The sequence below is a fragment of the Streptopelia decaocto genome (genome assembly GCF_964273445.1).
Source record: "Streptopelia decaocto genome assembly, chromosome: 2".
Lineage (NCBI taxonomy): Eukaryota > Metazoa > Chordata > Aves > Columbiformes > Columbidae > Streptopelia > Streptopelia decaocto.
This window is the reverse complement of record NC_138655.1, coordinates 73217002-73228776: the sequence shown is the minus strand read 5'-3', so window position 1 is coordinate 73228776 and position 11775 is coordinate 73217002. Positions and strand designations below refer to the sequence as shown.

Here is an 11775-nt window from a genome sequence, read left to right as displayed (position 1 = left end):
TCTTTGCCTCACTCTTTCACCTCTGCTTTCTCCTTCAGGATAGGTACAACAGTTTTTGAGAATTTCAAACACCCTAGGGATATTCAATCTAGCATACTCTTATTGCTGTGTCTCCTGAATGTGTTGTAAATCACAGATTACAAAAAGATTTCCCGGAGATTTCCCTTGAGGCAGGATGTTCATGGGTGGCATAGCATATGGGAGAATATGGGCAGGTGCCTAGAGAATTTCTCACCTCCAGTGGTCTGGAGTTTCACTCATGAACAACTACTGGACCCTGATGCAGTGACAGAATATATAAAATGAAAATGCCCTGGCTATTCCAAAGACACACAACATGGTGCACTGTGCTGGGCTCTGTCCATTGTCTACCAAACACGGCTCAACACCACACAGCACCCTCATAGGAAACAGAGGTCCCCTCTACACATCATGCAACTGATGCTACATGGAGTAAGTGGGTTGCACTGATCACACAACAGGCTTGAATGGGAAACACCAATCAACCAGGGCTCTTAGAAGTGATCACAAACTGACCAGAGGGCAAAGATTTCAGAATAGCACCAGAAAAGGAGGTGACAAATCCCAAAGAAGCCCCACTGTATTATAAACAGGGAAATGCCCTGTTCACTGATGGGTCCTGTTGTATTATGGGAAAGCATCGGGAAGTGGGAAGTTGCTGTGCAGAGTCCCACCCAATGAGTCGCAGAAGCCACTGAAGGACAACATGAATAGAATCAGTTTGCAGAGGTGAAAGGCATCCAGCTGGCTTTAGACATTGCTGAAAATGAGAAAAATGGCCAGTGCTTTATCTTTACACTGACTCATGGATGGTAGCAAATGCCCTGTAGGGGTGGCTACAGCAAGAGAAGCAAAGCAACTGGCAGCACAGAGGTAAACCCATCTGGACTGCTGAATTATGGCAAGATATTGCTGCCTGGCTAGAGAACCTGTCTGTAAAAGTGTACCACATAGATACCCATGTGCCTGAAAGCTGGTCCACTGAAGAACATCAAAACAACCACCAGGCAGATCAGGCTGCTAAGACTGAAGGAGCTGGAACAGATTTGGACTGACAACATAAAGATTAACTATTTCTAGCTCTGTGGGTCCATGATGCCTCAGGTCAACAAGGCGGGAATGCAACATATGGATAGGCTCACAATTGAGAGGTGGACTTGAAAATGGACATTCTTGCACAGGTGAAACATGTGCTACAATCAAACAAGCCAAACTTTTAAAGCCTGTATGGTATGGAGGGCAATGGCTAAAGTACAAATATGGAGAGGCCTGGCAGATGGACTATATTACACTCCCACAAACCTACCACAGCAAGCACTATGTGCTTACAATGGTGAAGGCAACCACCAGATGGCTAGAAACATAGGCTGTGCCCCATGCCACTGCGCAGAACATTATCCTGGGCCTTGAAAAGCAAGTCCTATGGCAACATGGCACCCCAGAAATAATCAGTCAGACTACAGGACTAATTTCTGAAACAACCTCATAGACACCTGGGCAAAAGAGCATGGCATTGAGTGGGTATATGACATCTCCTACATGCACCAGCCTCCAAGTGGTATAATGGACTGTTAAATACTACACATGGAGCAAAGAGTGGTGAAACCTTCAGAAACTGTGATTCAAATTTAGCATAGGTCATGTAGCTAGTTAACACTAGGGGATAATATTTGTGTGTATATGTGTGTGCATACATATATATATATGTGTATAGGAAAAATGGTACTAATTAACTATAATGTATTGGTAAGTGTAAGACCTGAGCATGACATAAGTGGTATAGAATAAGGGATGGAATGTGGTGGGTTGACTGAGATAAGGTTAACTTCCACAGGTAGTTGGGGGGATGACGCAGCCAGGACAGCTGACCCAAAACTAGCCACAGGGATATTCTATATGGTATAAGGTCATGCTCAGTTTAAAACTGAGGGCTGGCAAGGGGTATGGCAAGGGGGAGTGAATCAGTCTGGGGAGGTCTCAGTTCTCTCTGGACTGTGCACATCAGTGCTGTTGTGCTTTGAGTACATGCTGCTGTCTGGGACGGGGGAGGTTTTGGTGCAAACCGTGATCTGGAGTTTGTGATCCCTGCTCAGCAGAGTAACTTCTCAGAAATGGGCTTCACATCAGTGTTGCCACATGGTTAGAGATTGCATTGTGTATCCCTCACTTTGTATATGCTTTCATTATTATTATTGTTATTGTTGGGGTTTTTCTTTCCCTTTTGTTATTCTTTAAACTGTTCTTAAACCATGAATTTTGCCTTTTGTTTCCTGATTCTCTTCCTCATCCCACCAGAGGCAGGGGAGGAGTGAGCAAGTAGCATGTGGTTCTAGTAGCCAGCTGGGTGTAAGAGGAGTGGGGGCTAAATCACAACAGCCAGATTAATTTGTCTTGCCTCATCTGTTACCTCCAAGATCAATTCCTTAAATCAACAGTAATCAGCTTTTCCATCTGGGTGGGTAACATAGTCCCTGGCTAGCCTTACAGAGGGTGGAATGCCACTGCCTCCCCTAGTCACATAGCTTGACCTGCTGGAAATGCAGAGCTTGGTCTGTTTTTCAGAAGTGTATGGGTTTGTGCACATCTTTTATGTACCAATTGGATACACACTAATACTAATCCTTCCCCAGTTTGCACTGCAGAAGTCAGGTGATTAGGAATCACCAGAAAAATGCACATGGTCCATAGTCAGCTGCCTTAATCCCTTCTGGAGAGACAGTGGGTAGGAGCAGACTTTGTGCCAAATCCACCATTTGGGTCCATGTTTCATGGTCTACATGCAACTTTCCAAATGTAGGTAGTATACTTACAAGAGAGGGAGGAAGAAAGTTGAATAATTGTGCAAGTTGTTCAAGATGCTGCAGAAGTTAATATAGCCCCTAAAAGGGGAAAAGGAAAATAAATGCAAATGTAGAAATGGTTCCTACAGATTATTTTTTCTTGGAGTACCTATTTATTTTGTTCTTCTTTACAGAGAAATAACTGTTAGAAAATTATGCTTCCAAAATGGCAGAAGTACTTATTAAAGTCAAACACTGTTCCTGATTTGCATTTCACTTGACTTGCATTACTACACCTGCCTTTGACACAATGACATATCAATGGTTTGTGTCAAGTACACATTATTTGACTTCCTCTGAAGGTTAATTGTTTTTCAATATTTTCATATACCATGCTTCACACTTAATGGAAGAAAACCACTGATAGGGCCACCACAGTATATTTTGGGGTTCTCTTAATTTCTGGTTTTATTGTAATTTGTTATCTTGTTTGTTAGCTAATTTGAGAAACAAATAGTAACTTTTTTTCAATCACAGTTCTTAACATCCTTTGAAAAAGATTTATTACACAATTAATTAAGCAGAATAGTAGCCCGAAAAGAAGTCACAACTCTGTTTCACAGAACTTAGGTTTCAGGCTTTTTTCAAGTAGTCAATGCTTATAATAACTTGGCTAATATATGGAATACCAGGTAGGACATGGCTTTTAACAGAACTCTTAAGAAGGAGCTTTTAAGAGGCCTCACTAGGAACCATCAAAGGGAAACCCAACTATTTGCCAAGATGTGACAAAATGGCTGTTTTAAAAGCAAACCCTTTAGAAGAAAGTAGAGAACATGCCATAAGGCCAGCTAGAGTTCATTTAGTGCTCTCTCCCCTCAATATGAATATGTCACGAAGGAAGTCTTGAAGTCCTAACTTCACATATTAAATGACTGCAGCAAGTGTGTCGTGACTTGATAGTGCCCCAAATAATGAGAACATCTGTGTGTGCCTCTTTGGGTAGGACCTGAACGCTGTTAGCACCCAGTTACTGAACTTCCCCTAACTTCAATTCTTTCTGAAGTCACAGTAATGTTAAATTAATTGGTTACAACAGTTTCATCTGTGAAGAGAGGAGTGGCTGTGCTAGAGGTTAGTGGAGGGAGCACTAACCCTTCCATTTCCATTGCCTGGTTCAATAAATGCTCTTGATTACAAAGTGGTAAGAAGACAGCTCAAGCCCCCATGATTATGTGCATCCTGGAAACAGGCAAGAGAAGGAGTGCAGCACAGAGAAGGAATGAGTAAGGCTACAACACAACTTGCTGGCAAGGGGTTTGCAACTGCAGCCGGGCTATATAAGAACAGGTTTTGTATTTTTTTCCTACATAATTTCACTTTCCCACCTGCCCCTAAAATAAAGCTTGGTAACACAGAGAAAGCCAGTTGATTTCCTCCTCCCCACTGCTACTTCACTGCTGGTGCTGCTGGAGGTGTTTTTGCTCCCATGCTTTCAGAAGATCAGTTGCCAGCTGTGAGATGTGCTGCCAGGCAAACTTGACATGGGTGGATTCCACGGTGCGGGAACAAATAGCAAAACGTAGCACAAACTTCTCTCGCAGGTGGCACGGGACCAGATGAATCTTCTTGGCCTCATTTATGCTTTTAAGAAGCTCCTTATTTAGTTCATTTGAGCCCTGAAATCATTGTAATTCAATGGATATGGTGATAAATTCCAGAAGCAAGTTTCGAATATATAAATCGCACCAAGCAGCCAAGCCCAAGTGCCTCTAGTAACATGTAACCACTTTTGCATCTCCCAGTGCTTTGTCATCAAAGGATTACAAAAAGATAATGCTGCAAGAGAAAATTTTTCAGCCACAAAAAGACTCATGGATTAACTGGAGTTTAGAAGCAGTGTTCACTCTGGGGCAATTGTGATAGCCAACTGCTTTTTTGTGACCTAAGGATGTGAGCTGTGTAGCTTCATGTAGAAACATTCATTATCACATCCATTTCATTAAACATTCCTTAGATTAAATAAAACTAACATGGGAGGAAAGTTTGCAAAGAACTATACCAAGATTTGTAAGACAAACCCTCCAGTCTTCCTTTGAGCATGACTGCTGTGAGAGGGTCTTTTGAATATGAAGATGGAAATCTTACCCTTAGTAAAGAAATAATAAAGGTAATGTATCCCTCATACGAGTAAGCTTGATACTACCAGTAGAAACCCTAAAAAACTATTCACCTCCCCCTAAAAAACATTCACCTCTATAGGAAATATTCACTACAGAATCCTACAGAGTGAGTTTTTCAAGGGGTTTTAGAAACACGGTACACTGACCCTCCCTCTGGAAGTAAAGAGCCTTCTGCATTCCAGGAAACAAAGATATAAATGTTAAGTATCTCAGAGAAGGTCCAAGGGACTTTACACTCATGCAGTATTGAATTTTATCTCCTTCTTGTGTCCTTCATTCTCCCTGTGCTCAAATAGCGAATGTGAGGATTTCCCTTGGAGCAGCTGTAAGCATTTAGTATCAACCCCCAAAAGAAACAGGACTGCATCATTTGTAGGTTCAGCTCATGTTGAATCAATGTTTTTCCTAGTTTGAGTCCATTACTATTTGAGAAAATAACAAGAGATGTCATCAGATTTTCAAAAACAGAAGTAAATTGCTTTCAATGAAAACAATGAAAGAAGGGATCCCAAAAATCTTGGGATTTTTTCTCACCTAGCGACACAGAATATAGTGCTAGCTGCATGCCTTTTTCAGTCTTTGTTACCCAGAAGAGTGAGTGATGGCTTCAGCTTCTCTGGGTAGTTTGCCATAATAGCTTTGGACATATCACATTGATCTTGAGTTCTATATTTTTATTCTTTGGACAAGTATCTCAGCTATTATACAACCTTTGCTCTTTCTATTACACTGCTGGTAATACAGAATTGCAAGAGGTACTAGGAGCATCTGCACTTTTACCACAGTGTTCACTTACTGAATGTTGACTGCAGTAAAACAGGCATAACTGGACAAATCTGTCTGTTCAGCAGTAGCTTTGTTATTGTAGCAGTGTAGGTCTTCTTGAAAATATCCATATCAGGAAACATGTTCTACCAAATCTGCACAGTTGCACTTAGCTTTTTCTATGTAAAAACAAAGCATAAGGTAGACACAGTTTCCCATTGACATTGAGGATAAATGTATTATTCTCATGGTTTTTGACTGTACTAGTGTTCAAGCTGAACCTTGATCCTACATAGCACAAGTTGTCAGAGAATTTGGACAAGACCCTGAAACCCATGGCTTAGTCTTAGTCTTCAAGGAAATATTTATGCAATTGGAATGCTCCTAACTAAGAAAAATATCATCTTTGGTGTTTTCCAAGTCCCCAGCCATCATGGGTCACTCTGGTGACAATGATATACTACTTTCTTATCAAAGGCAATCCATCATTCAAATGATGATCCTTGCCTTTAATATGAAATGCACAGCACTAACTTTCAGGCAATACAAGGGGTTATATGACGTTAAGTTAATGCCTTTGGCTTGGGTGAATGGGAGAGTTGAGAAAGATTTATATATCTGTCTTCTGTTCTACTCTCACAGCTGCATGTAGGGGCTGCTGTGACACTTGGGTGTCACATCAAACTGAAGTTAGAAGTGACTAATCCTCTCCCAGAACTCTGAGAAGCAGCAGCCAGCTCTGATTGAGTCTGTCAGCTTCAACAAGACAGTATTCTCACTCCCTGGAGAAATGACTAGCTTGACTTGTGTTCATCTGCAGACATGACAAGGAGGCCAAAAATTAACCATTTTGCATGATACATTTGATGAAATAGTTATGATATGAGCAAAAAAAAATGAAAAATGATTTCTCAAGAACAAAGGAAGGAAAAATACTTCATACTTTTACAGCTGTGCAGCCTTGCAGTTCAAGTTCCCTGTCCCTCAGTCCTTCTGTATTTACATAAATGTTACAAGTATCCTATTTCTAAAATGCATTTTAATATGAATTACATAAATCACAGGAAGATTTATTAAAGAGTGATTTAAAAAATCAAATAAAGCTGAAAAAAATAACTATAAAATGTTCTTCATTTAAAAGCGTGTTAGTTTTGTTTTCTTTTTGTTGGACAGAGAAGACAAGCGATTAAAACACTGCTGTTTCAACATTGGTTATTCTACAACTTGTTCAAAAGTTTCTTAGCTAGGTGTCCAACAATTGCATCCTCTTTTAAAAAATTGTCTTTCCCTGTAGACCTGATTTTTTTCTATGGATCATCAGGGACAGGAGAACAGACATAGATCAACCACTGGTCTGATCAAAAGTGACAATTCCTGTGTTGCCATATTATATTTCACCAAGGCTGTTCCTTTAAAGTAAATGTAGAGCACTGACTAACAGCTGTCTCTGAATCTGAAAAACTAATGTTTGCTTGTTCCATGTGAGAAGGCAGGCGACAACTAACATTTTGTTTTGAGCAATAAAAGCCAGAGAACCTATTCCTCAAAATCTTTAAAAAGTTCTTGTTAGGAAAGAAATTCCATTCATGTTCCCACTTACAGGAAAATCTCCATGTTCTGTAATCAATTTGATTCCCTGCAACAGACCATTTATTTTTATTTTATTTTAAACAACATAAATTCAAGCAAATATATTTTCATATTCCAGAGAAATTCACCATTACCTCATTGCTAAAGATTCGTTAACTCCTTCAGCCAATTGCATCAAACTCAGGTAACTGGGGCAACTGAGTGACTGAGAAAAGAATTTGTGAGAAGAAGTGGTACCACACTACCCAGAAGGAGCCAAGATGCGCTTGTGAGCCTTCAGAAAAGCTATAAGCTGATTTAGGTATCATGTGAACCAGTGTTGTTATTATTATTATTATTGCTTGGTGTTCAGATTCAGTGTTACAATCCAGCCCTTCACAGAGGCTTTAGTTGCAAGCTCTTCTGTTAAATGAGTTCTTTACCCAAAACAACACATTGATCCCTTTGTAATGTCTGATGCAACAGGTGAACCCTCCCAGCTCCTGCAGCTCTTATGCCCTGAGTGTGGAGTGGGTTCTCTAATTTTCTCTTGGGGGAGGTCTCTATGTCAAGGAGTTTGGCACTTACAGAGATTTTGGGGAATGAAAGGCCAAGAGGGGCCGAAGGATCATGTTCAGCAAAAAAAGGAGACCAGGGCCAAGGGCAGCTGCAAATGTGGCTTCCTATGCAACCAGTTCTTACTCAGATTGTGCTCCAATTTGTCCAGTCTGACCGTAGGATTTTATAAATGAAAATGTATTCTTGAAAGAAAACTTTAAAATATTTACTACTCTAGTCTTCATCCATGATAGTCATTATATATATAAATATATATGTAATTATACATTAAATATACACACATAAAATTAAGTTGACAAGAAACATCTAATACACACACACACATCACATACAAAGGTCTAGGAAGATATTAATATGTTAAAATAATAAATTTCATCAAATCCATCAAACATACAACAGTAATTGTGTATGACTGTGTAGACTAAGACCATTTGTTTGTTCTTAAGCATATGATTAATTTTTAACAAAATTCTTAAGCTTCTTTCCTTAATCTGCTTTAATTTACATGAACTCCCACTACTTTCCTTAAAAAATAATTAAATATATTAACTACAAAGACTATGTTCTATTGCAGGTTATTCTGTTTCTATAAAACATGACAGAAGACATAGGAGGTCTCAGCTGCCTTACCTTTAGCCGAAAACAGACTAGTCCCAAGACAACCTCAGCACAGATCTCAAATCTTTCATCCTGAAAGACTAAATCTTCAAACTGATGTGACAGCCTGATGTGCTGAGAAGAGAAAGATAGTATCTGTGTTGTATAGATTTGATTCATCAGTAGAAAAGATGTCCTAAATTGTTTCAATTTCTAATCTTTCTTGGTTCCCTCGTCTGCTATGTGGTAATTTTCACGTTGCCATCTGTTTATGTTAACTTACGCCCTATTTATTACTTTCAGAGTTCATATTGATCCATTACTATATTAGCCATACTAGTCTGTTTCTTCATGAATCATTTCAGCTTGGTTTTATAACTGTCATGATACCAGATTAATAGTAAATAATTATTATAACTCTTCTTTAGGCCTTCTACCTCTCTCAGTTTTGGTTGAGAATGGCTGAAGAGTCCAAAACTTCTTGTGGGCAAAGAGGGAGGTGCACAGAGGTATATAGAGAAAATTATCATGATTCCAGTGCAAAATAAGCTGGAAAGATACGCTTTTTAAAACGGTTCACTTAATAGGAGAGTAAATGTGAAGGAGGATGGAATGCGCTCACTCCTCTGACCTGAGTGTTCAGGTTCCGTTGCAAAGTGGTGACAGTATAATCAGGAAAGAGGACAGTGAACCTCAGCCAACCTGTTTAAAAATTATTGGGGAATGAAAAGTGACATTGGACACCAAGACAGAGCAATTATTTTGAAGCATATGGAAAAAATACATGAAATATTCACATGTCATAATCATCTTTTACTGCCTCCTCCTTCCTCATATTCTATAGCCTTAACCAAACTTGTGTCTTTTATACAGCTCCACAACATTTCACACTGCATGTACTAGCTCCTGGAAAACAAAACCATGAAAAAAAAATCATGTTCAAGAAGATGAGAATCTCACAACTGTTCTTCTGAATGCAATCAGCAACTGAATTTAATTTCCATGGATAAATACTAAATAAAACAACAACAACAAAAGAGATTTGGTTTACTGCTTGTAGTTTGTAAAAAAAAAAAGACCAAAAAACTCTGGTATTTATTTGTCTATGTCTCACTCTTTGCACTGAAGAATTTTTCAGGGATTTGAAAGAAATAAAAGCTATGAAAAATAGAGAATAGTCAGTAATACACAAATCAAGCCTTTAAAAACTAAAATAAGTTCTGATTGAGAGGACATTCTCTGAAGCATCAGGGTACATTAATGTGTGTATGCAAATCAGCATACCTGCCTAGCCTTGACCACTTCATATGTTTCTTCCTATAGATTTCACCTCTCTGCCCACCTTAGCTCACATCCCACTACACACTGACAAAAGAGTCTTCTCAAGAGTCACTTGGACTGTTCCACTCCCCAGTTGGAACACTTTCTCTGGCATTGCTATTCTGTACATTTCCAGTTTCTCAGTCTCTGCTGTTAATTTGTAATGGAATTCATTATCCTCAGTGAAGAAAGAAGAATGCAGTACACTGATTTCTGCTGGTCCTATGGAGGATTTGTCTGAGTTTGAATACTTGTGGGGATCACATATAAAAATATTAACTGCTAAATTTCTCAAATTATTTCTGAGCTCTTGGAGGGCACTTAAACCAACAAAGGCATGACACACAGTCAAGCAGTTTGCAAATGGGCCATTTACAAATAAGCCATTGGGATGTCACGTTTATACTGACTTTCATTTGCAATCAGTCCAGAAGACTGCTGTTGTTGACATCTCCTCTGTGGTTGTGGGACTTACCTCCAAAATCTGTAATTTTCATTCCCCACATCCTTCAGAGATGACTGTCCTCCCCTTTACCACTGCTTTAAAGCCTATACTTTGCCATAGGTAAGTAAAAATTATGTGCTATGTGGGAAAGGAGTGCATAACTTGAAGGTTTGGAAAACAAAAGAAGTTACTGCATCTAAATCCAAGTCACACATTCTCGTCTCCCAGGAATATTTTAGTTCCTAAATGCCTTTCTGAGAAAAAGTAAATGCAAGGTTACATCTAGTCATTTTGATGCAGACCTTAAGGCTGCAAACATAACAAACATCTTTTTCATAAAACATACTAATAAAAGAGAGAGAGAAAAAAAAAAAAAGGAAAAAAGAAAGCGACAAATAGTTTTCTTGTGACAGTTCGTGAAGATATTATTGCAGATGTCTTTAGTCTTCCATGTAGAAGCTTGCCAATCACACAGCAAATAGTGTGGCTTCTTAAGGATATGCAGTGTTTCTTCCCCACTATATTGTTAGAAGCTCATCACTGTTGAAAATCTCAAATCACTCTGTAAGTAACACCTACTTGTGCAAAAGAAGCCTGACTAGCAGTCTATAAACACTGGACAAATCTTCCTAGATTTTCTGATTATAGCACAGCAAGCACTTTTGGGCTGGATAGTCAGGGAAATGTCTTGGAGACAGGGAAAGAGGGAACTCGTTGAATTTAAATACTGACCTGTGCAAATCAGCCTGATAAAAGACCATGTATTAATATGGGGTTTCCAACCTCCTCTTTTCCCAGTGAGAGATTTAGTGCTACTTAAAAACTTTTGGCATCGTATTAAAATAATTGTAGTCTCCAGAAATCTGATGTGAGAGAGAAACCCACTAGAAACTGTAATGGTGGCCTAGTACAGTGATAAAAAGTTCATTTTCCCTTGCCCTCCCACTGCGGGTTACCCAAGAAAGCAAATCGCAGTCACCTTGCGGATGTGCTCCTGCAGTCCCCTGACCCCGTACATCCTCAGCACAAACCAGAGCTTCAGGGAGCGGAACCGCCTGCCCAGGGGGATTTGCCAGTGCTGCAAGGCAAGGAGAAGGGAGGGCACCCACGTTAGAAATCACCACTACAGTGATGCTGCAGAAATAGTACATTCTGCAATGATTTGAGATGCTTCACATTGCCACATCGTACAGGCAGTTGCTGGAGGTGGGTCAGTTGGTAATAGAAATGTCAAGTCCTGGCTAATTCCCTGTGTGACTGTTTCATATTTAATATTTTCAAATGAAAATTAGAAAAGGAGGTTGGTGTCAGAATGGTAGGGTTACAAGGCAAATCAAATTTTCTTTGTGCATCCTGAATTCTCCTTGAAGCTCAGGTTGCTTACAGTTGTGGTGCTCACATCTACAATGACTGGCCCATTTTCCATTTCAAAACAACAGTGATTTTATTGGTTAAATGTTAAAACACAAGTGCATTTTAAAAAAATGTATTATTTACTCCATTATGGAAAAAAATC

General features: G+C 39.4%; 1 protein-coding gene across 5 annotated transcripts in view; it reads right to left on the bottom strand.

Annotated features, from left to right (window-relative positions):
- Positions 1–3902: 3902 nt before the first annotated feature.
- DDC (dopa decarboxylase) overlaps positions 3903–11775 on the bottom strand; it is a gene marked incomplete at its 5' end in the record, with an annotated part of 43895 nt that continues 36022 nt past the window's right edge. For all 5 annotated transcript variants that reach the window (XM_082045185.1, XM_082045186.1, XM_082045189.1 and 2 more), the window contains 3 exons: positions 3903–4480; positions 8528–8629; positions 11239–11337. In XM_082045185.1, coding sequence (XP_081901311.1) covers positions 4256–4480; positions 8528–8629; positions 11239–11337 — 426 coding nt within the window. In that variant the 3' untranslated portion in view covers positions 3903–4255. The remainder of the gene's footprint in view (positions 4481–8527; positions 8630–11238; positions 11338–11775) is intronic.